The 23,020-nt window shown below is 46.9% G+C and overlaps 1 protein-coding gene across 6 annotated transcripts in view; it reads left to right on the top strand.

Moving 5' to 3' along the window:
- Nucleotides 1–10,666: 10,666 nt before the first annotated feature.
- The window catches only part of MAN1C1 (mannosidase alpha class 1C member 1), a 148,647-nt gene continuing 136,293 nt past the window's right edge, over nt 10,667–23,020 (top strand). For 2 of the 6 annotated variants that reach the window (XM_038531541.1, XM_038531540.1), the window contains exon 1: nt 10,667–11,235. In XM_038531541.1, coding sequence (XP_038387469.1) covers nt 10,696–11,235 — 540 coding nt within the window. In that variant the 5' untranslated portion in view covers nt 10,667–10,695. The remainder of the gene's footprint in view (nt 11,236–23,020) is intronic. The other 4 variants (XM_038531544.1, XM_038531542.1, XM_038531545.1 and 1 more) reach the window with 3 other exon arrangements.

Below are 23,020 nucleotides of genomic sequence, written 5' to 3'. Positions count from 1 at the left end.
TTTCCCTATTGGCAGCTTAGGGGCTTGGGGTCCTTGATTCCTCTAAGTCACAACCCATTGAACTGCTTTTCTGCCCCCCAAATTCTGGTAATGTTATCTCTTCTGTGCTAATTATCCTTGTGGTTTTATGCCTTGGAAAAAAAATCCCTTTTGCCTTCATGTTAGTGGAGAGTCAGGAGGGAGCCGAGCTGGGCGTCCGTGTGCTCCATCTGTCTTATTTAACCAGAACTCATAGTTGGCCTAATTTAATCTTCACAACAATACCAAGGGGCCAGTTATTACCCTCATTTTCCCAGGGAGGGAAGAGAGGCTCGGTGATGGTGCCTACAGAGCTAACAAGTGGCAGGACCCGGTAGCTCCCACGACCCTCTGTCGCCAACATTCTTTTCATCCTACACAGCTCCCCTGGCAATGCCCGGAGAAGGCTGTGCCCTCCCCACCCAGCCCCCTCAGGTATTGGCCTCTTCTGTGATAGAACCCCAGTTTGCCGGAAGGAGGCTTTGGGGGTGATCGTGCCTTCCTCCATCTGCGCTGTCCTCTACCCGCACCTTCTGCAGGAGCCGAGGCAGTCTGAGAGCCATAAGCTGTTGTCAAACGCAATTAACAATTGGAAATGACCTTAATGTCCAACGATTGCAGGTTGGGTAAATAAATTACGGTATACCCATTTAAGAAACGCTCTCTGGCTGCCAGAAATGACGAGATAGAAGAATATTTAATTTCATGGGAAAATGCTCCTGACACACTGGTAAATTGAAAAAGCACATTTCCCAAGCAGTGGGTGCAGTATGGCAACAATAGCACACACATATAATAACAAATTAATAAGAAAAGCAATTAACACTTACCTGCAACCCTTGATCCTTGAGCGTCAGTTCCAAGCCAATATGCAAAGTCAGAAGGAATTCTCTCCACCCCAGGATATGAGGTCAAGTTCCAATGCTTTAGTTCCCCCCCACCTTTCTCCTATGTCCACCTCCCTTCCCTCATGATCCCGAAGCCTAAGATCCACATCCCGTGGAGAAGAAAGTGCCCTGACTGCTCCCCCATCCTTACCCGGGGCTTAGCGACTCTCTACTTCTGGAATACCGCGGGTACTGAGAACATTTTAAGTAGTCAAGTTTTCTCTTTACCGTCAAGCTGGACCACTTGAAAATACCCCTGGTTTTTTTTTCCCCCCCTTTTCAGGAGAGTAAGGGTGAGGGAATTAGCAAAAGGGAGGGAAGTGGCAGGGAGTTGTAATACCCCCACTGCACGCTAAATGAGGAAAAACGTACCTGAAATCTAGCCACAGCCTACTTGATGGAACACTGGATTTCCTTTCCTAAAGATCCTCTGGACTAGGATGAAGATTCATGTATTCAGGATGCCTTAGGATAGTGTGCTTCAAAATGAGGATCATTAGCCATTACAGCTGTGCTGTCCAGTCCCATAGCCACTGGGCACATGGGGCTTATGGCGCACTTGAAATGTGCTATAAATGTAAAATACACGCTAGACCATGAAGACTTGATATGTAAAAAAGAATGTAACGTATTTTATTACTGATTTTAAAATAATAATTGAAATGATAACATTTTAGGTATTTTGGATTAAGGATAATATATTATTAAAGTTAGTTTTACCTTAAAAGATTTTTTAAGTTAAAAACCCTTTTTAAAGCCCTGTGGTCTCAGTGGCTTGACACAGCACGTATTAATTTTTCATCTAAGCTTCATGCCAATGCAGATGTGCAGAGGGTTCTGCTCATCATAATCATGCAGGGACTCTGGCTGGTGGTGCAGCGGCCATCTCGAGCGCTGTAAGTCACCTTGCTAAAGGGAAAGCCATAGCTCTGGAGGATATGGCTCTGGTAGTTAAATGCCCTGGCCTAGAAGTGACACCTGTCATTTCTGCTTACAACTCATTGGCCAGGACTAGTCACATGGCTCCATTCGACTGCAAAGGGGTGGGGCATTTCTACCATGTGCCCCAAAGGCAGACATCCAGAAATATTTGGCAAACAGGGCAAATGACCAACTCAGTTGCTGTCAGGTTTTTAATTTTTTTTTAATATAAAGAATAGAATAGTAGAAGAAGTCAACTGGAACAAAATAGGAAATAGAGGGAATCGCAAAGCTTTTAAATTATGGTGAGGCTCAAGAAGTATTTGTGGAATGACGAAAATTCTTTCTGAATACAGATTGTAGCCACAACATGTCTCTTTTGCTTTCTTACTAACAAAGTGCTTGCCCTTTGGTTATCTCATATAGGGTATTATGGGTCCCGTTTATGGATGAAGAAATTGGTTCAGTGATCTGTTCAGCTCATCCAATCAACTGGCAGAGCTGGGACATGGGACAAGTAAGATAACTGGTGGGATTCTCTCTTCAAACTCCAGTCTTTCTTTTTTTTTATCAACCTTGAATCCTAAACTTGCTATTTTATATTCCTTTGAATAATATAAAAGTTTAATGTATACTGAAGTTAGTACTAACATCATTGCTATTTTGTAGCCAGGGAAATTGAGGCAGAAATAGATGAGATGACCTGCTCAAGGTTACATCGTCAATAAGAGGCAGGACTTGAATTCATACGTGGGTCTAAAAGAAGCAAGGCTATAACCATAGTTATTTTGTCAATCTGCCTTATTGACTTGGTTTTAGAAAACACTTGCATGGCATAATAGATAAGGTTTAAGGATACTTCCCAAAATTGTTTGATCCATGTGGTCTTCACCCAGCAACATACCTGCCTGATGCCTTGGGCCCTTCTTACCATCCTAACACCATAGGAGCAGACGCTTTGAGATCCTTCCTGGAATCTGGAGCTTCAATAACCAACCCATGGACACTAGAAAACAGACAGACAGGAGCACCTGGGTGGCTCAGTGGTTGACCGTCTGCTTTTGGCTCAGGTTGTGATCCCAGGATCTTGGGATCAAGTCCTGCATTGGGCTTTCTGCGGGGAGCCTGCTTCTCCCTCTGCCTATCTTTTTGCCTCTCTCTGTGTGTCTCTTATGAATAAATAAATAAAATCTTTTTTAAAAAGAAAACAAACAAAAACTCTCTAATATTAGCAAGTGGAACCAGATGACTAAATTATTCCAGGGTTACATTTTACTTTATTTATTATTATTTTTTTTCCAGGGTTACACTTCAACAATACTATTTCATTTCTAGCTTTACGGGGCTTGATGTAAGCTTTTGGAGACTCAGATATTTATTTTACATGCTCTTTAAAAAGTGCCAGTATCATAAATAATAACTAACATTCAGCTCCTGCTATATGCTTGATGCTCTGCTAAAGAATTAACGTGGATTATTTAATTTAATTTTCACAGTGTTCAAAAAGGTAAATGTAATCCTAGATTGCAGGAGAAGCCCTGACCACTGTGTACTATGCTTGTGAAAGTGGCCTCAGCTGATATTCTCAAGTACTAAGATCCAGCACTTGCTCTGCCTCTAACTACAAGTACTTACTTACATGCTTTGATCCTTAGACTCCACATCTGCCACATTCTACCATTGAACTGGATGATCTAGAAACCCCTAGAGAGGAGGGGCTTGCTGTGTAGTGCTTAGCACAATAGAACTTTCATCTGAAATGAAACCTGTCTAATTTAATCATCACTTCACACATGAGAGTTCTCATAGAGACCATGGACAGAGTGAAAATGGAGCTTCCCTCCTGGAAACTTAGCTCCTGTAGTCCTCATAACCACCATATGTGGTGGGTACTGTGATCACGTCCATTTCACAGATGACGAAACGGGGGAATCAAGAGGTGGGCAATTTGCCCAAGGTCTTCAATGCTGGTAGGAGACTGAGTTTAGACTCAAAACTGGTACTCTGACTCCAGGGGTTTGTTCTTACCACTCTGTCTTCCTTCCTCTAGCATAGTGAGGACTTGGGTTTGGGAGGGAGATCAAGAATAAATCCAGCTCAGCTTCTGCTCACTTGGAGGATGAGCCTGACATTTGCTTCAGGCTCTTTATGGTCAGCTATCCCATTTAATTCTCATATCAACTTCCTAAGGTATGTATTACTATTGCCACCGCCACCGCCCCCCCGCCTTGACAGATGGAAAATTCGAGGCTCTGAGAGGTCGGACAAGTAGCCTGAGATCAACTGGTCAATGCGTGGCAAAGCCAAGCCACTCTAACTTCAAAGCCTTGGCATTAAGCCAGGATTTCTCTCCCTTGACACTGTTGACATTTGTGGCTGGACAGTTCCTTATTGTGTGGGGGGTGCCCTGTACATTGTAAGATATTTAATAGCATCCTTGACCTTATCCACTAGATGCCAGTAGCACTCCTCTCCCAGTTTTTTTTTTTTTAAGATTTTATTTATTACTCATAAGAGTAATACAGAGAGAGGCAGAGACACAGGCAGAGGGAGAAGCAGGATCCAAGCAGGGAGCCCGAGGTGGGACTCGATCCCAGGACTCCAAGATCATGCCCTGGGCTGAAGGCGAGCACTAAACCGCTGAGCCACCCAGGCGTCCCACTCCTCTCCCAATTGTGACAACCAAAATTATCTCTAGACTTTGCCAAATGTTCCCTGGGGCACCATTGCTCCCAGTTGAGGATTCTTGCTCCCAACTGACTGGGTGACCTCTGATGCAGATTTGGGGACTCAGGTAAGATGAGGTGAAAGGAAATTTCATGACTTTCTTTTAAGATCCAGGAGGGCAGGTGTTCGGGACTCTTTGACTCTGAAATCAGCCTCCACTGCACAGCGAGGTATTGACTAGGTCTTGTAGCCTCCTGGAGTGAGCCCAGCCGTGGGGCCTTTTATCTCGAGACTGATGGGGTGTGCTCTCACTGGGCAGGGCCCCAGTCATCAGTGTCTCTCCTGCCCAGGGTTCAATTTATCTGGAGGCCATTAAGGAACCTGCCTGATGATTATCTATTGGCTCAAGCTTGGCTTTATCTCTAGTCTTCGATTCTGAATGGGACTAATGACCGCTTGAGATTCAGATTCCACACAACTGCCCAGCACCTTCTTGAGAACAGAAGGGCAGCCTCTCACAGCCTGGGTCACTGCTCCCATCCCAACAAACTTGCCTCCGGGGCAAGTTAGAGACCTGGGAATCTGTGCAGATGTCTCCCTCTCCATCAATGTCCTATTTCAAGTATTCACCAAGTCCTATTGATTTTGGGTTCTAAATATGATTTGGATCCTGCAGTCCTGGTGACTCTTCCCTAGACCAAGGCATCATAGACTATTGCAATATCCTCTGAAAGGCACCTACTTTGTTCACTCCTGCCTTCCATTCTATTGCCCACATTGCAGCTAGAGTAGCCTTTTAAAAATGTTAATCTGAATCTACCCTCCCACCTACCTCTACACACACACTCCTACTCCTGCCCTAAATCATTCAGTGATGTTACCTGTCATTCCCCCCATCACTCTCTCTACTCTAGACATACTGGCTTTTCTGTTCTCAAAGCACCGTGTTCCTTCCACCCCAGGGCCTTTGCACATGTTGTCCCCATCAGCCATGTATTCTTACCACCCCTCATTGCTTATGTCACTCTGTTCAGCCTGAGGGGAAGTCTTCCCTGACCACTTTTAACCCAAACTCAGTCTAGACCAGATTCATTGTTCCACATTCCTCCTGCAGCATTTCTCTCTTTGCTCACTGTCATCTCAGCCTCTGTACATATTTGTGGAGATTGCTTATTTGTTGAAACTTCTCTTCCCCTTGAGACTGTAAGCTCCACAAATGAGAACAATGTGTCTATTTTTGCTCACCATTATATCCCTAAAGCCTTGTATATTGCCTGGAACATAGCAGGCACTTTATAGGTACTTGTTGAATGATGTAATGAGCTCATGCAATCCTCCCAACAAGCTTGTGAGAATTTCACCTGAGGCCAGTGCTCTGCTCTGATCCCCTACAGCACCTGCTATCATGGCATTATAAGATGGAGAGCAATAGACTTGAAAGACAAAGTGTTCTGGAGCCATCTGATAGGGTTCAAATCCTCCCTCTGCCACTTCTCAGATGTGGGACACTGAGCAAATTCTTTAATTTCTGTCCTTCGTTTTCCTCTTCTGTAGAATGTCAGTAATAATAGTACCTGTCTCGTGGAGTGGTTGTAAGGATCAAATAAGTGAGCTTCTATAACATGCTATTATAAGGGCTTGGTGCATAACGAGTGTCTCATTAATCTTAGTTATTATTAATATTATTAACAGAAGGAGCATAGATTCTGGGAGTAGATGGATTCTGGCTTTCTGTCATATTTGCAAATCATTTCCTGTGTGGCTTTGGAGAAGTCCTGCCACACCCCTGAGCCTCGGTTTCTCCATCTGTTAAACTCGGATTTCAAAGCCTACTTCAGAGAGAGCCATCAGGAGGGTCTGATAGAATGGGACATGAAGCAAGTAGACCAGTGACCTGTGGTCCTCCCTGACAGGCTAAATTGGTCCCTGTTGGCTTTTAGACAAGAAGTTTCCTGAAGATAGGCTTCACATCTGCCTTATTTAGGGCCGTTATCCCCAGCCCCTCTGTACTTGGTAACTGTAGATGCTCAAGAAATAGTTCTTTTTTTTTTTTTTGAAAAAAGATCTTATTTATTTGAGAGAGAGACAGAGAGAGCTTGCAAGTCGAGGAAGGGGCAGAAGGAGAAGCAAACTCCCCACCGAGCAGGGAGCCTGACGTGGGACTTGATCCCAGGACCTGGGATCCTGATCTGAGCTAGAGGCAGACACTTAACCACCCAGGTTAAGTGGGTGGTTGAGCCACCCAGGCGCCCCTCAATAAATAGTTCTTTAGGGATCCCTGGGTGGCGCAGCGGTTTAGCGCCTGCCTCTGGCCCAGGGCGCGATCCTGGAAACCCGGGATCGAATCCCACGTCAGGCTCCCGGTGCATGGAGCCTGCTTCTCCCTCTGCCTATGTCTCTGCCTCTCTCTCTCTCTCTCTCTCTGTGTGACTATCATGAATAATAAAAAAAAAAATTTAAAAAAAAAATAAATAAATAGTTCTTTACTGAAAGAGTGAATCAAGAATGGCAAGGACCATGCTTTGTTTGTCTTGTGTCCAACCTGAGACTAGTGAAATACCTAGCATCTAATTTCAACAAATGTTTGTTGACAGAATAGATTTTTTAAATGGCTATTCATTTTTGTCCCTTGGCTCATTTGAGTTTTTAAATTAAACTGAGAAAGATACTGGTTAATTTATCCTACATCTCTCTAGCCTTAGTCTTCTTATCTATAAAATGAGTCTATTAATAAAATCCACCACATAAGAGTGTTCTAAAGAGTAAACGAAGCAATGTGTATTTGGCACACAAAAAATGTTAGTTCATCATTATCCCTTTCCCTGAGCTTCGATTGCCTCATCCGTGAAATGGGCATCCACTCACTCATGTATTCATTGGTTGTTCAACAAACACAGCGCCCTTGTGCAAGGCATTGTAATTAAGACCTAGGGCAGTTTGAGAGGTGAACAAGCCACGGTCCCTGCCATGAGGAAGTGTCTGCTGTAGAACAGCATATGAATAGCAAAACCCAGTGATAAAAGAGCCATGCTATATGTGAGGTCTACAGAAGCTGGGATGAAACCTGCAGGGTTTCAGTGAGCACTCTAGGGAGACTGTAAAAGGTCACCAACTCAGTGTAGCCACCGACAAGATATCAGTCTGAAATGCAGTTGTTCTCTCTGGGCTCTGGTTTTTATAGCTGGGTCTGTGGAATGCGCCAGTTTTGTTGCAGCCCCACTTTCCACCCTGGCTCACCAGCATATGGGAGTCTGATCTGGGTGTCACAATCCCACTGAGCATCCCATTCAAAGAGGCACATCCTTCTAACACTCAGCCTTGCCTTCCTCCCCTTCCCTGGATCCTACCTTCTCAGGGGACTGAACAGTAATTCCTTTACCCTTTCAACGTAGAGCAATCTGGGGTGCCTCTAACGAATGCTGGGTTCCTGGTTCTCCAAAGACAAGCCTGCCTCTTCCTGGGGTGGGATCCAGCAAGGGGATACTTGGGCAGTGAGGACGGGAATAGGCCAGGCCAGGTACGGTATCTGGGCTCCTGCATCTCAGTGGGTCTCTGATGTTTGTAGCTGGTTCCAGGGAACTGACTCCTGCCAATCAAACTCATAAGAGATTGAAACATTTGAATTAGAATTTTATATTTAAGCTGGGTGCAACTTGTGGGAATGGGAGGGACGATTCATCTCCAGTGACCAACATATTTGCACCTGTTACCCAGAGCAGTCTTTTACTTTCAAGTGGAAGAAGTTTACATGCCAAGGGTATTTAAATATCAGGGGAGGGTCTGCCGTCTGCGGCCAGCCAGAGGTAGAAGGATGTCTGAGTCCCAGTGGCCCATCCTAGCAGGCCGCAGGGAAGAAGCAAGATTTATGAGGTGAGAGCCCGCCTGGGCGGCTTTTTCTATCCGTAAAGGCCTCCCTGCAGTATTTTCTGTCTTGTCAACGCTGCATTTCATTTTAAATTGCAGCTGAAAGCAGATATTTTCCCTCTTGCCTATTACACCTCTTAATTTGTCTCTCCCTCTGCTGTTATTTGTCTCTATAAAGTGTTTTGCATGAAAGACCCACACAGCACAATGTTGCTTTGCCCTGGGTTAGGTTTAATAGGAAAGGAAGGCACGGAGAGACTTAAGTCCGAAGAGGAAGGCGCGAGGGAGGGAGGACCTTGGGGGTAGAGACCCACACGTGTCTGGGAATATATATACTTGTGCATGTTTTGGGACCTGTTGTGGGGCAGTGGGTATGTGCGTGCACATGTCAATATTTGTACTGATGTGTATAGCAGGTGTCCGTACGCTCTGGTATAATCACTTGGTGGGCATACCTAAATTAAGCGTAAGTGTGCAAGTACTCACTCACATGCAATCTCTGAGCACGGATGTATCTATGCACAGGAGCACACTTACGAACACACACAGGCATCTAGGTACGCATGTCACATGAGGTATGTGGTCTGTACACAAGACCAGGGTTCTCTCTTCTCTGTCCTCACCTCGCATCTCCCCCCCCCCCCGCCCCCCCGGCACCTTCGGGGCCCCTAGCCTGGTTTGCGGCTGTGGGAAAAGGAAGGCAGAGCAGTGGTCGGTGGGGCTCCAGTGGAAACACTGCCTTAGCCTGGTCCAACCGCAGCCGCAGGTCCGCGGCTTGGCTCCAGCCAGCCACCTCCCGGCCCGCAGCCTGCCCCAGCTGCACCACCACGGCCCCCTCCCGGGGAAGCTCTGCGGACCCCTGGGCCGGCGCGGAGGGGTGACAGAGGTTACCGAACAATGGCCAGAGCCCTTCAGGCTGGCCGAGCCTCCGGCCCCACCCGGGGGCGGCCAGGGGGGCGCTCTCGGTCGCTCCCAGGCCGGCGAACGCGGGCCGCTAACCAATGGGCGACTGCAGCCCAGCGGGGATCCCTCTCCGAGGCAGCCAATGACCTGGCTCCGCTCTGCACCCCGCCCCCGCCCACTCCGCGCAGCTGGACCAGTGGCGCCGGCGGGATGGGGGCGGGATGGGGGCGGGATGGGGGCAGTGCGCGGCGCCGGCCGCCGGGGGGGCGTGGCTTGGAGTCCCGTCGCCTCTGCCCACCCGCGCTCGGCTCCCGCGCTCCCTGCCCACGGACGCGGGGCCATTGGCTCGGCCGCGGCGCCGCGGCGGAGGAGGCCCGCGGGGCGCGCGCAGTGGGCGTGGCCCGAGGGCGTGGCCCGGGAGGCGGGGCCGCGGGCGCCGTCTCAGTGAAAGCCGGAGCTGCGGCGGCGGCGGCGGCGGCGTCCGGGCGGTGCGCGCGGGTGTGGGGCGCAGGCTCGGCGGCGGCGGAGGAGCCTGCGGCGGCGGCGGCGGCGGCCCGTCTGGAGCGGCCGCCGCGAGGACGCGCGGGCTGCGGCGAGAGCGGTGCAGCCGGGGCTGCGCGCCCCGCGGGGCCGGCGGGGGCCGGGAACAGGTGATCGCAGCGGGGCGCCGAGCCCTCCCGAGTTGGCGGGGCGGGAGCCCGCACTCCCGGGCGCAGCTGCGGCCGCCCCGCCGCGGCTGGTCGCGGACGGCGTCCGGCTCCGGACCGCGGCTCGCGCATCCCTCGGCCCCCGGGGGCCCGGCAGGCGCAGAAGTGCCGGCTCCCGCGGCGGCCCCCGCTCCGCGGCCGCGCAAAGTTGTGGACGTGTCCCGGGGCCGGCCGGGCGCTGTCGCGACCCCCGCCGGTGTGCGCGCTCCGGCCGCGCCGACCCGCCCGCCCGCCCGCCGCCGCCCGGCGCCCCGAGCCCGCGCGCCCTGCAACCGCTCTTGAGGCCGAAACTTTGGGTCGAGGGGCTGCGGGGGGCTGGGCGCGGGGGCGAGGCCTCCTGGGCGGCGCGGACGGCATGTGACGGCGGCGGCCGCGGCGCGGGAAGGCGCGGGCCCCGCGGGCTCCGGCCGCTGCCGGGAGGGGCTGCGCGGCGCCGGGGCGGAGGCGGGGGCGCACGGCCGGCCGTTGTGGGCCCGGGCCCCGCCGACGCCGTTGCGCCCCCGCCTCGGCGCGGGGGACACTCGCCCCCAAGTCCCTGAACTTCAGGGGCATCCCCCGAAGCGGCCAAACTCTGCGGGACCCTCGCCGCGGCGGCGCCCGCCGACGACCTCCGCGCGCCCGAGCGCCTGCTGGCCGGGGCCTGCCCTCCGAGGGCCCCGGGGCTCGGCCGCAGCTGACCGGCCCCGGCCCCGGCCCCGGCCCCGGCCCCGGCCCCGCGCCAGGCCACGATGCTCGTCAGGAAAGTGCCTGTCTTCGTCCCGGCCTCCCCGTGGGGGCTGCGGCTGCCGCAGAAGTTCGTCTTCCTTCTCTTCCTCTCGGGCCTCGTCACCCTGTGCTTCGGGGCCCTCTTCCTGCTGCCCAACTCCTCCCGCCTCAAGCGCCTCTTCCTGGCCCCCCGGACCCAGCAGCCCGGCCTGGAGGTGGTGGCCGAAGTCGCCGGCCACCCGCGGGCGCGCGAGCCGGAGTCGCCTCCCAACCCGGCCCCCGCCGCGCCCGCCCCGGGCGACGCCGACGCCAGCAGCCAGGCCAGTCCCCGCCGCCGGAAAGCGTGGCCGCGGCGCACCCACCCCACCGGGGCTCGGGAGGAGGCCACGGCGGCCCGGAGCGGCGGCAGCGCGGCCCTCGGGCCCCAGGAGGGGGGCGTCCCGTTTAGCTTTGACTTCAGCGCGTTCCGGAGCCGCCTGCGCCACCCGGTCCTGGGGACGAGGGTGGACGAGAGCAAGGAGCCCCAGAGCCTGGTTCGGGCCCGGCGGGAGAAAATCAAGGAGGTAAGGACTCCCCCCTCCCCAAAAGGGAAAGACCCTCGGTGCTTCTCTCCGTTGCCCCGGGCCCCAGTCGCTTCTGGTTCCTGCACTGCTGCTCTAGGCCCTCCGGGCACGCTGCACCCTCCTCCCTCCTCTCAAACTTTCCACCTTCTCCGTGGGCTCCTTCCCGCTGTTGGGTTCAGTGCATCATTCCCCACCCCTGACAGATGGTAGCTGAACCACCGGATCCATTCTCCCGCACCGCACCCCCAGACCCTGGTCTTTTCGGTCAAGTCTCCGACCCAGGTGGGCTGCATGCTGTCCCTTTGTGGAGTTGCTAGGTAGGGTCCTTAATGGACACCCTCTCTGCTTGCACAGGGCCAAGGGCCACATTCTTTCTCGCTGTGTGTTCTTAGGTCCTCGCTTCCTCTGAACCCCTGTAGGGTCTGCTATCTGGAAATCCAGGATTTGGGGGCGTGGAGAGAGGGTGGTATTTGGTGTCCTGCAAGTATTTTGTCATCTAGAAGCTTGCAACCTACAAGCCAGGGGGTGTTGTGCATTCTTGCTAACTATTTCTGTTGAGGTCTGGAACAATTGTACGGGATCACATGTGATGCAGGAAAGAGTAATCAATAAGGCAGTGGTCATGTTACAGAAGCTCCGAGGTTATTGGTTTAATGAAGCAGGTCTTTGACTTGCTCCCTGTAGGGACTGTAAGGGAGGGGGTGTGTGTTTAGAAGGATCACTTTGAGTGTGGATCTTGGTCTTAGTTTAAGAAACCAAAAGCAAATGCAGCCTCACCATGGCTTGAAGACTGTTGCCAAGCGGCCACCGGTAACTAAATATTCTGCTCTACCACTGTTAGAGGTTTTTGCCCAGCAATGCAGAGGGGGCTGCAGTGACACCCTCGGGCCACGAGGGGGCTATGGGCAAGCAGTGGGCCAGGGTCTCCTCCCTAGAAATGAGAGGATGCTCGCCCCACTCCCCCGCGGACCCAGAAGGAAAGGGCTGTTTCTGTCTGGACTTTTTGGCTTGCTGCAAAGGAGTCGCAGGTCTGATTTCCAAGGGGAGGAGGCAGCAAGGGTCAGCAGCTGCCCTGCCCGGATCTACTCAGAGCCAGTGGAGAGCTTAGCTGTCCCTCTCCTTGTCTGGACTGTCCTCCATCCCAGGGTCTACCTCTGCCCCACTTCTTACCTCTGCTGATACTCAGTCCTTCTACCATAAACCCTGTTGGGAGATGCTATCTTCACTAGCAATCACAGGACATTTTGTGACGTCAAGATAGGAAGCCACAAAGATGCATCTTTGTTTTTTGTGTGTGTGCATGTGTGTGCTCTCAGTTTCCAAATTCTTGTTGAAATCTCAAAGGTTAATTAAAGGCTGGAACTTGCAGTAGCTAAGGAAGGGACATCATTTCTCCCTTTTTGGTTAAGAACTGTGTTTTTTACTACTTACCTGAACCACCCACAGCTCCCTTTCTCAAAGCTGGCTCTGGGCACATTAGCCTTTTCCGTCTTTTTATACCTAACCGGAGAGCAGTAAAGCCCAGTGGAGTTATATATAAACTACATGCATGCAATTTTTCATGAAGCGTCCAGAGCTGCCATCAGATCTTCAAAAGGATCCCCCAAACAATTAAGAATTAACTACTGTCCTCTTCAGAAGAGGTGCTTTCTGCATTTGTATCTAGATAAGTAACCTATTTCTGAAAGCTTGGGATTGGGAATCAGGGTAAGAAGGGTGGGCTGGCTAGTGGGGACTTGGTTCTGCCCCTCTATACATAGACAGGCTCCCTTGCTGGCTGAGGCCGCAGGCTGCAGCAACCTGGGGGTGGTGGGAGGTGTGGAGACTTCTGCTCTGCAGGTGGGTGTAGAATAACATGATGGGTGAAGGTCTGTGTTGGTTGCTAGATGTCTGGATCATTCAGTCTGGCATCTCTGAGCACCCCTGGTAGTAGCTGGAGGCCTGCTTGCATGTACCTGCAGTTGGTGTTCAATGAACCCTCTCTTACTATCTTGGAGACCTTAAGCTCTTCAGAATGAAGGCGGCTGAACTATATACACGATTATATTTTGAAGCCTGTTGTCTCTTTAGGTTTCTTGAGTTTGGACCCCTGCCTCTCCAAACAACCTGAAAAATGTGAGGCAGAGTTTTTGGTCTAGCTGTTAACACAGAGCTACCTTCCCTGGTGTCCTGCCTGATAAGGAATGCATAGGACTATGGCTGGAGGATGTCTTTATTTCCTTCTCATTTAAATTTCTATCTGTGCCATGCCCAGGGGTAGATCATTTTAGAAAGGTGCCTGTTTTCATAAAAGGGACTGTTGCTTCCCTCTCTGGCTTGTTTATTTCCAGACATGGATTGATTAGACCCCAGGAGCAGAGGGGGAGCTAGCATCAGATAAAAAGGGCTCTGTTCTTATAAGATGAGGTTTTTAAAGTGAAAGTAAACGTCAAGAGAGACCCAGAGAGGGTGATAAATGGGAGTGAATGAAGACTGGACACCCAGTCTCTCTAGATCAATGAAGTATATTTATAAACATTCTGGTTTGAGAGATGAACATGGGCATGAGGTCTGTGCTGATAAGGTGGGTTGAAGCGGCAGGTTTTGGTGTACAAGCATCAGGAAACAACCTATCAGTAGAACCAACTATTTTTCTTCATTCTGTAGCCTTAGAACCTTGGAGGAGGCAATGTGGTGGAAAGGGGAAAGCCGGAGACTGTGGGTTCAAGTCTCAGTTCAACGATCAACTGTCTGACTTTGAGCAAGCCACCTGCTTTCCCTCCCGGACCTTATTTTTCCTTCTGTGAAATGGAGTGAGGGAGGGGTGAATATACTGGTCACGTACATTCTTGCTTCCAGACCTGGCCCCTGAGCAGGCCAGGGACTCCTTATTGGACTTTGCCCAGCTCTGTATTCAATTTGTGAATTCCGTGAAGTCAGAGACAATGGTGTGTGTAGTTGACAGTGGTGGTGGTATTCACTGTTGTATCCCCGGCACTTAATCAAGAGTAGATAGTCATAGAGTTGATTAAGTTAATTACGCCCATCACCTATATGGAACTTTAAAGATGGAATTGAACAATGACAGATCCTCAGGTTGGGATCATGAACAATAAAGGAGTCGGCGAGAATGTAAAACACCTTGCTAGCAGCTTTCCCTTTCAGATCTGATGATAATATAGGAAATTATTGTCATAATTGTTAATTATAGGGGACTTCACCATTGGTGGATTTCTTACAAATTCAAGTTCAACAGACCTTTCTCACTCATGACAAGAGCTTGTCAGGGTTACATCCCAGTGAAAGCATTTAAACTTTTCTGGGTTCTGCTGATGGTGGTTGGTTGTTGATCGGGGGAACCCCAGTTGTCCTTTCCAGTGAAGGGGGCTTTTATCAAAGGGAATTGGGCAGTCTGGGATAGTGAGAATATAGTACTGGAATGAGACTCACCCTGGCCCATATACAGAACATGGATTGAATTTCATCCCTGTCCGCTCTGCCCAGACCCCTATGCAGCACTGTATGTGGCAGTCCCGCTAAGAACCCAACCTGGGTTCGAGTCCTAGCCACACCATTAACTCTGACCTCAAAGAAAAAAAATCCTATCATTGGGACTGTTTTTGTGGTAAAACAAAGGGACTAACATTTAGGGGACTCTTCTCTTTCCCTCACTCCTGCCTCTTTACTGGTTTATTTATGGATCTGCCCAGGCACCTACGATAGGGTCTGATACCTAGTTGGAGCTCAGTGGCTTGAGTGAGTGCCTACAATAAAGATCTGTAAACTAACAGTTAAGGTTGCTGGTGACAGAGGCTGGCTCTTCTTCCTCAGAGTATCTGGAATTCTCAGAGTGTCAGAGGAGGGTCCATAGCAAGGTTGGGGACTCAGCAACTCCGTGACCCGAGAGGCCTTTTAGAAGTTGCAGTATTTTTCCAATTGTGAGTCTACCTTGAAGAGAGTGGGGAGGTGGCAGTCGTGAATAAAATCTTTTCATGCCTGGATAGCAGGCATTTGGAGCATGCCCGAGTCGCTCTGGAGTGCCCGAGACTTGGCAGGGAGTGCCCCAGCTCTTGCTTTCTATGCCTGCTGCGTTAAGTCTCCAGGATATTGCTGGTTATGATATGTGGCTATGTCTGAATAAGTCATCTTGGCAAATGATCTTTGCTCGCCATTAATGGGCTGGTTCGTTAGTCATGTGTGGTTTCTCTGTATATTTGATTTATCACCACTAGTGCCATGGATAGGTAGGAAAATTAAAAGGCTTTGTGTTCTTTGTAGCATGTGAATCTGAGGCTGTGAGATGTTCAGGATAATTAATATTAGGAACACCTTAGATTTAAATAGCTTTCCTTTGAAGAGCTCTAAGTTGCCGATTCATCGAAGATCTTTTTCTCCCCCTGTCCTTCAGTTTCACTCTTGTCCTGCTCTATGATACATTTAATGTGGATAGGAAGACTGGCCTGTCATAACTGAATAGGTCCCTTGGGAGACCCATACCTCCCTTGGGGAGATCCTAAGCCCAGCCACACTTCATCCTTCCTCCTTGAACTGAGTCCTGCGTGTAAAGCTTAGAACTTGTCCCCTACAGCTTAACACCTGTAGGTTGGGTAGATCTCTTTCATTTTGAGTTGTACTATCATTTTGGGGAATTAGATGCAGACATTCCAGGAGCAATTGCTTTTTGGGCCTCACATCCTTAACTCTATTGTTAGTATTAGGTCTAGAAACAGTGACTTTTAAAAGTCAGCTGTTTATTTCACACTGTAGTTAGCAGAGGGGTAAGAATATAGATTCCCCTGAGGTTTTCAGAGTGACTGATTTACATCTGAGCTCAAGAAATGCTTTTTCTCTAGCTTTCCCCGAAGACTGATCCATTACTCTACCAAAAATAAATATTGTGATATATATCAGGCATACTTTGCTTAAAGGGACTTACATCTTTTCTCTTATTGAAAAAAATAAATCAGCCTCACAAATTGGAAAGGCCCATTCAGGGAAGCAGTTTGATTATCTCAGTGGGCACCAGGTCTTGTGGGTACTGCTTCTGGTCTTCCTGTATCCTAAGTTGAGTCTGTGTTAAGGGAGATGGTGAGAGCTTTAGGAAATTCTCTCCCTGCCTTGCTTTCCATTCCCTTAGTAAGGGAATGATGGGCAAGATTCACGAGAGTGGTTGCTTCAGGTGAATTCATGGGTATTTATTATACTACTAAGGGACCAGGAGCACCTGGGTGGCTCAGTCGGTTAAATGTCCGACTCTTTATTTCAGCTTAGGTCGTGATCTCAGGGTTGTGAGATGCAGCCCCACATCAGTCTCCGCACTGGGCATGAAGCCTGCTTGGAGTTCTCTCTCTCTCTATCTCTCCCTCTCTCTCTCTCTCTCACCCACCCTCTCTCTCTCTCCCTCCCTCCCTCCCTCTCCCCTCTCCCTTTCCCTCCCTCTCCTCCTCTCTCCCTCTCTCCTCCCCCTAACCCCCAAAAAATAAAATAAAAGAGAGACCATGCATGGAGTAGGGATGAATGCCATGAATCAAAGATTATTATTATTATTATTATTCCAGTCTGTATATCTGCAGGCCAGAAAGAGTAAGCTCATTCAAAGAGCAAACCCTGGTTCTTGACTTCCAACTACTTCCCCTCCCCCACCAGGGCCAAGAACTTACACACACAAGTGTTTGCATGATTTGGAGAAAAGAAACAACAGACTTTCTTAGCTCTGTATTCTCATAGCAGATGATGACAAGACCCCAAATTTGAGATCCCTCAAAAGAATTCTGAAAGTCAAGAGTCTAAATCCCTCTTCTTTCCCCCCATTCAGCTCTAGGGGCTAGTTAATAGCTAAGGCAGCATAGTTTTGGTTCTTTTATTCTTTTATTTTTGTTTTTTTAAGTAGGCTCCACACCCAGTGTGGGGCTTGAACTCAGGACTCTGAGATCAAAAGTCACATGCTTCTCCGACTGACCCAGCCAGGTGCCCCAGTTTTGGTTCTTTTAAATGCAGAGTTGATGTGGCTGAGATCACTGGAAGTTAGTCCTGCTTTTTGGCACTTCCACCCCCAGAGGGAACAGAAGCTGTGGAGACCACAGCTATAGGCTGTGGGCTCAGTGTGTGTGTGGGGGCCCAGCTATAGGCGTTTTCTTCCCTGAAAAGGGTGTTTTCTTTTTTTTTAATAATAAATTTATTTTTTTATTGGTGTTCAATTTGCCAACATACAGAATAACACCCAGTGCTCATCCCGTCAAGTGCCCACCTCAGTGCCCGCCACCCAGTCACCCCCCACCCCCCGCCCTCCTCCCCTTCCACCACCCCTAGTTTGTTTCCCAGAGTTAAGAGTCTTCCATGTTCTGTCTCCCTTTCTGATATTTCCCACTTATTTTTTCTCCTTTCCCCTTTATTCGAAAAGGGTGTTTTCTAAGATTTGGGCTGAGAGCTCCCCAAACTTGGCAGGCAGGCAGGCAGGCAGAATAGCTCTTACTCACAAGGAGGTCTGAGTATGTCTCTTAACTCTGCATTTTCATTAATTAAAGGCTAAAACCAGGGCAGTTGTCCACATGTTTTAGGACAATGCTGTTAGCAGTAACTTATGAGAAGAAACTTTGGCATACTGGTTAGTGTTCTCCTTAGTCGATGAGCAATAATTGTGCTTTTATCTAGTGTGCTCTGCTCTGGGTGTCAGCTGCTCCATAGGTGAACCTTACAGGCAAGTAGTTTTCACGAAATAGCAACCATTTTCAGGGGCTGAATAGTAGGAGATTTCTCTCTCCTCCTTCCACGTCCCCTCCTTCCCCTCCTGCCACCTCCCCTCCTTTTGGTGATCACCAGAAAATCCACTGTGCAGTACAGCAGTGGTTTAGCTATTATAGATCCTTTGCATTTCTGCATACATTTAAGAACAAGATTGTCAGTTTCTGTGAAAAATCCTGTGAGCTGTGGAAGTTGGATTGGGTTTGCTTTGAATCTGTAAGGCCTACTGAGTTGTATAGATAAGTCTATTGGCCTCTCAATGCCTCTCCCTTGTGTTCTTGTCTTTTTTTTTTTTTTAATTTATTTTTATTTTTTTAGCCCCTTCCCCCCGCAGCCGTTGTCTTTTTTTTTTTTTTTTTACAACAATCCTGCTATACAGGAACTGCCTACTTATTTAAGTATAGTTTACATATAGAAAACACAGAGATCTTAAATATACAGTTTGCCACATTTTAACAAATGCAGAAAACCATGTAAAGCACAAATAGGTATGGGACATTTCCATCACCTCAGAAAGATCCCTCTGCTCCTTCCCAGGCATTCTCCCATCATCCACCTCCCATCTACTATTTTAGTTGATCACTAGAAATGCGTTTTGCCTATTGTTCTGGAACCTCAAAGTAGTATGAAATATGCCCTTTTGTGCAAGGCTTCTTTCACCAAGGATGTTTTTGGAGTTCATCCATTTGTATATTCATACTTCATTCCTTTTTATTGTTAAGACATATTCTGTTGCATAAATATGCTACAATATGTTTATCTATCACCTGTTGTGGACTTTTTGGTTGTTTCCAGTGTTTGGCTATTATGAGTAAAGCTGCTATAAATATTTTACAAATAAGTCTTTGTATAGACATGTTTCCATTTTACGTAAATACATGGGAGTAGAATTGCTGGTTCATAGAGTAGACATATGTTTAACTTTATAAAAAAACTGGAAACACTTTCCCCAAGTAGTTAAGGCCATTTGATACTTCCATCAGCAACGTGCAAGAATTCTGCATTTTTGTCAACACTTGCTGTTGTCCACCTTAAGTTTAGCCATTCTGTGTAACATGTAGTAATATTTCGTTTTTTCAATTTTTGATTCCCTACTAACTGTTGATATTGAACATCTTTTCATGTGTTTCTTTACTGTTTCTGTATCTTCCTTTAAGTGTCTGTTCAAATCTTATGCCCCTTTTTAATTAGTGGGGCTGTTTATATCATCTTGAATATAGAAATGCTTTATATATTCTGGATATAAGTCAGATATACATTTTATAAATATTTGCTCCCAGTCTGTGGTTTGTCCTTGCATTTTCTTGTGGTATTATTCAAAGAGCAGAAGTTTAAAATTTTGATGGTCAGTGTTTTAATATTTTCTTTTATGGTTAGTGCTTTCTGTGTCTACTTAGAAAAAAAAAAACTTTTGCCTTCCCCATGGTCCTGAAAATACTCTCCTTTTAAATCAAGAAGCTTTATCATTTAAATTTTTACATTGAGGTCTCCCATCTACTTCAAATGAGTTTTTGTGTGTGGTGTGAGGTAGGAATACCTACCTGTGTGAGTCATTATTTTACATTTAGTCGAGTTCCTTAGTACTTCTTGTTAAAAAGTCTTTCCTTTACCTATTGAATTGCTTTAATGCCATATTAGATTAATCAGCCAAATATATATATATATATATGGTTCTGTTTATATATATTGTTATATATATTTATATATATATTCTGTGTATATATATATGGTCCTGTTTATATATATATATGGTTCTGTTTCTGGACTCTTTTATGATTTATCTTTATGCCAATTCATACTATCTTGATGGTGTACCCTTGTAATAAGTCTTAAAAGCAGATCCTCTATCTTTGAACTTTATTTTTCAAAACTGGTTATTATAGATCCTTTGCATTTCTGCATACATTTGAGAACAAGATTGTCAGTTTCTGTGAAAAATCCTGTGAGCTGTGGGAGTTGGATTGGGTTTGCTTTGAATATGTAAGTCAAATTGGAGAGAACTTATACCTTAATGGTATTGAGTCTTTATTCCTGAATGTGGTATCTCTTTCCATTTATTTAGATTTTCTTTAATTTCTCCAAACAGTGTTTTGTAGTTTTCAATGTAGAGGACTTGAACATCTTTTAACTGTATTTCTAAATATTTTATAATTTTTATGCTGTTGTAAATGATAATCTTAAAATTTTTAAAGTTTTTATTGCTAGTACATAGAAATACAAGAGATTTTAGCATATAGACTTTATATCATGTGACCTTATTGAATTCATTTATTAATTTTTCTTAAGATTTTATTTATTTATTCATGAGAGACACAGAGAGAGGCAGAGAGAGAGGAAGAGGGAGAAGCAGGCTCCCTACAGGGAGCCCGATGTGGGACTCAATCCTGGAGTCCAGGATCATGCCCTGAGCCAAAGGCAGATGCTCAACCACTAAGCCACCCAGGTGTCCTCATTTATTAATTTTTTTTGTAGACTCTTTAGGACCTGTTAGGTATGTAGTCATGTTGTGTTTAAGTCAAGACAGTTTTACTTCTTCCTTTCCAGTGTTTATGCTTTTTATTTCTTTGTCTTCCTTCATTGCACTGCCTAAGACTTCTAGTTCAAGGTTAAATAGAAGTGGTGAGAACTGATATCTTTGTGCTTGATCTCAAGGGCGGAGCATTCGGTCTTTTACATTAAGTATGATGTTAGGTGTAGGTGTTGGTAGATGCTTTTTATCAGGTTGAAGTTACCTTCCATTCCTATTTGCTGAGAATTTTTACCAGAAATAGGATTGAATTTTGTCAGATACTTTTTCTGCATCCGTGGGGATGATGATATTATTTTTCTAATACTGTTAATATGGTGAATTGTATTTTAAAAGAATTTTAAACTTGCATTTTATTTTCTAGTATTTTGTTAATAATTTTTGCATCTGTGTTCATGAGGTATGTTGGTGTGTAGTTTTCTTATAAGGGCTTTGTCTGGTTATTGGTACAGCATTATATTACTTAATAAAATGAACCGAAATGTTCTATTTTCTGAACAAGTTTGTGGAACACTACTATTATGCCTTCTTAAGTGTTTCATAGAATTCACCAAAGCCATCTAGGCTTGGAGGGTTTGTGTGTGTGTGTGTGTGTGTGTGTGTGAGAGAGAGAGAGAGAGAGAGAGAGAGAAGGGGGGAAGGGGGAGGGAAGTTTTAAATTATTAGTTCAATTACAGATATAGGGCTATTCAGAATTTCTGTTTCTTGTGTTGGTTTTGTCAGTTTTGCTTTCAAGAAATTTATCTATTTCATCCGAGTTGTAGAATTTATTGAAATAAAATTGTTCCTAGGATTCTGACTTTCTCTTTAACATTTGTAGGACCTGTAGTGGTGCTCCCTCTTTCATTCCTGATATCAGTAGTTGCTTTTTCTGTTTCATTCTTAAAAATAGTTTTGCTAGGGGAGGCGCCTGTGTGGCTTAGTGGATTAAGTGTCTGCCTTTGGCTCAGGTTCTGATTCTGGGATTGAGCCCTGCATCGGGCTCCCTGCTCAGTGGGGAATCTGTCTTCCCTTTCCCTCTGTCCTGCCAAACCCCGGCACTTGTGCTTTCTCTCTCTTTCTTTTTTTTAAAAAAATATTTTATTTATTTATTCATGAGAGACACAGAGAGAGAGAGGCAAAGACAGGCAGAGGGAGAAGCAGGCTCCATGCAGGGAGCCCGATGCGGGACTCGATCCCAGGTCTTCAGGATCACACCCTGGGCTGAAGTCGGTGCTAAACCACTGAGCCACCCAGGCTGCCCTCTTTCTCTCTTTCAAATAAATAAATAAAATCATTGAAAAAATGGTTTAGTTAATATTTTATCAATTTTACTGATCTTTTCCTGGAACTAACTTTTGGGCTTTTTAAAAAATATATATTAAAATTGTTTTTTTAGGGGATCCCTGGGTGGCTCAGTGGTTTAGCCCCTGCCTTTGGCCTAGGGCGCGATCTTGGAGTCCCGGGATCAAGTCCCGCGTCGGGCTCCTGGCATGGAGCCTGCTTCTCCCTCCTCCTGTGTCTCTGCCTCTCTCTCTCTCTCTATGTCTATCATAAATAATAAATAAAAAAATAAATAAATATTAAAAAAAGAATTAAAATTTTTTTTTATATTTACAGTTGTCTTTATTTCCTTCCTTCTGTTTATTTTGCACTGAATTAACTATCTTATAATTTCTTCAGCTAGTCTGACAGTCTTATGTTCACTTACCCTCTTTCAGTCTTCATTCTGTTGTTCTGTCGTAGTTTGCTTCCACATATATCAGAAATCTCATAATACCTTAGTAATTTTTTTGCTTCAGTCAGTTTTCTTTTTCCTTTTTAAAAGATTTTATTTATTTATTCATGAGAGACACAGAGAGACAGAGACATAGAGACACAGGCAGAGGGAGAAGCAGGCTCCATGCAGGGAGCCCGAAGTGGAAGTCGATCCTAGGACCCCAGGATCACGCCCTGGGCGGAAGGCAGGTGCTAAACCACTGAGCCACCCAGGGATCCCCCTTCAGTCAGTTTTCTTAAATAAATTAATAGAGTCTTTTAAATCATGCACATACTTACCATTTATAGTGTTTTTCATTCCTTCTTGCATGTCTGAGTTTCTTCTGGTACCATTTCACCTTCAGCCTGAAAAATCATTCTTAATATTTCTTGTAGTGTAGGTTTGCTGATCACAAATTCTCACAGCTTTAGTCTCTATTTTGCCTTCATTTTAAAAGGATATTTTGGGGGCAGCCCCAGTGGCTTAGCAGTTTAGCGCTGCCTTCAGCCCAGGGTGTGATCCTGGAGTCCCGAGATCGAGTCCTATGTCGGGCTCCCTGCACGGAGCCTGCTTCTCCTTCTGCCTGTGTCTCTGCCTCTCTCTCTCTCTCTAATAAATAAATAAAATCTTTTAAAAAAATAAAAGGATATTTTTGCTGGATATAAAATTTTAAGTGGACTTTTATTTCTCCTTAATGAAAGACCCATTGTCTTGTAGCTTTCATTGTTTCTGATGAAAGGTTAGAGTATATTCCTCTGTGTATGTCTTTCTCTTCCTTTTGCATGCTACTAAGATGTTAT

This window comes from Canis lupus, chromosome 2 (assembly GCF_011100685.1).
Source record: "Canis lupus familiaris isolate Mischka breed German Shepherd chromosome 2, alternate assembly UU_Cfam_GSD_1.0, whole genome shotgun sequence".
NCBI classification, from domain to species: domain Eukaryota; kingdom Metazoa; phylum Chordata; class Mammalia; order Carnivora; family Canidae; genus Canis; species Canis lupus.
The sequence above is the reverse complement of the archived record's forward strand: the minus strand, read 5'-3'. Positions and strand labels throughout refer to the sequence as shown.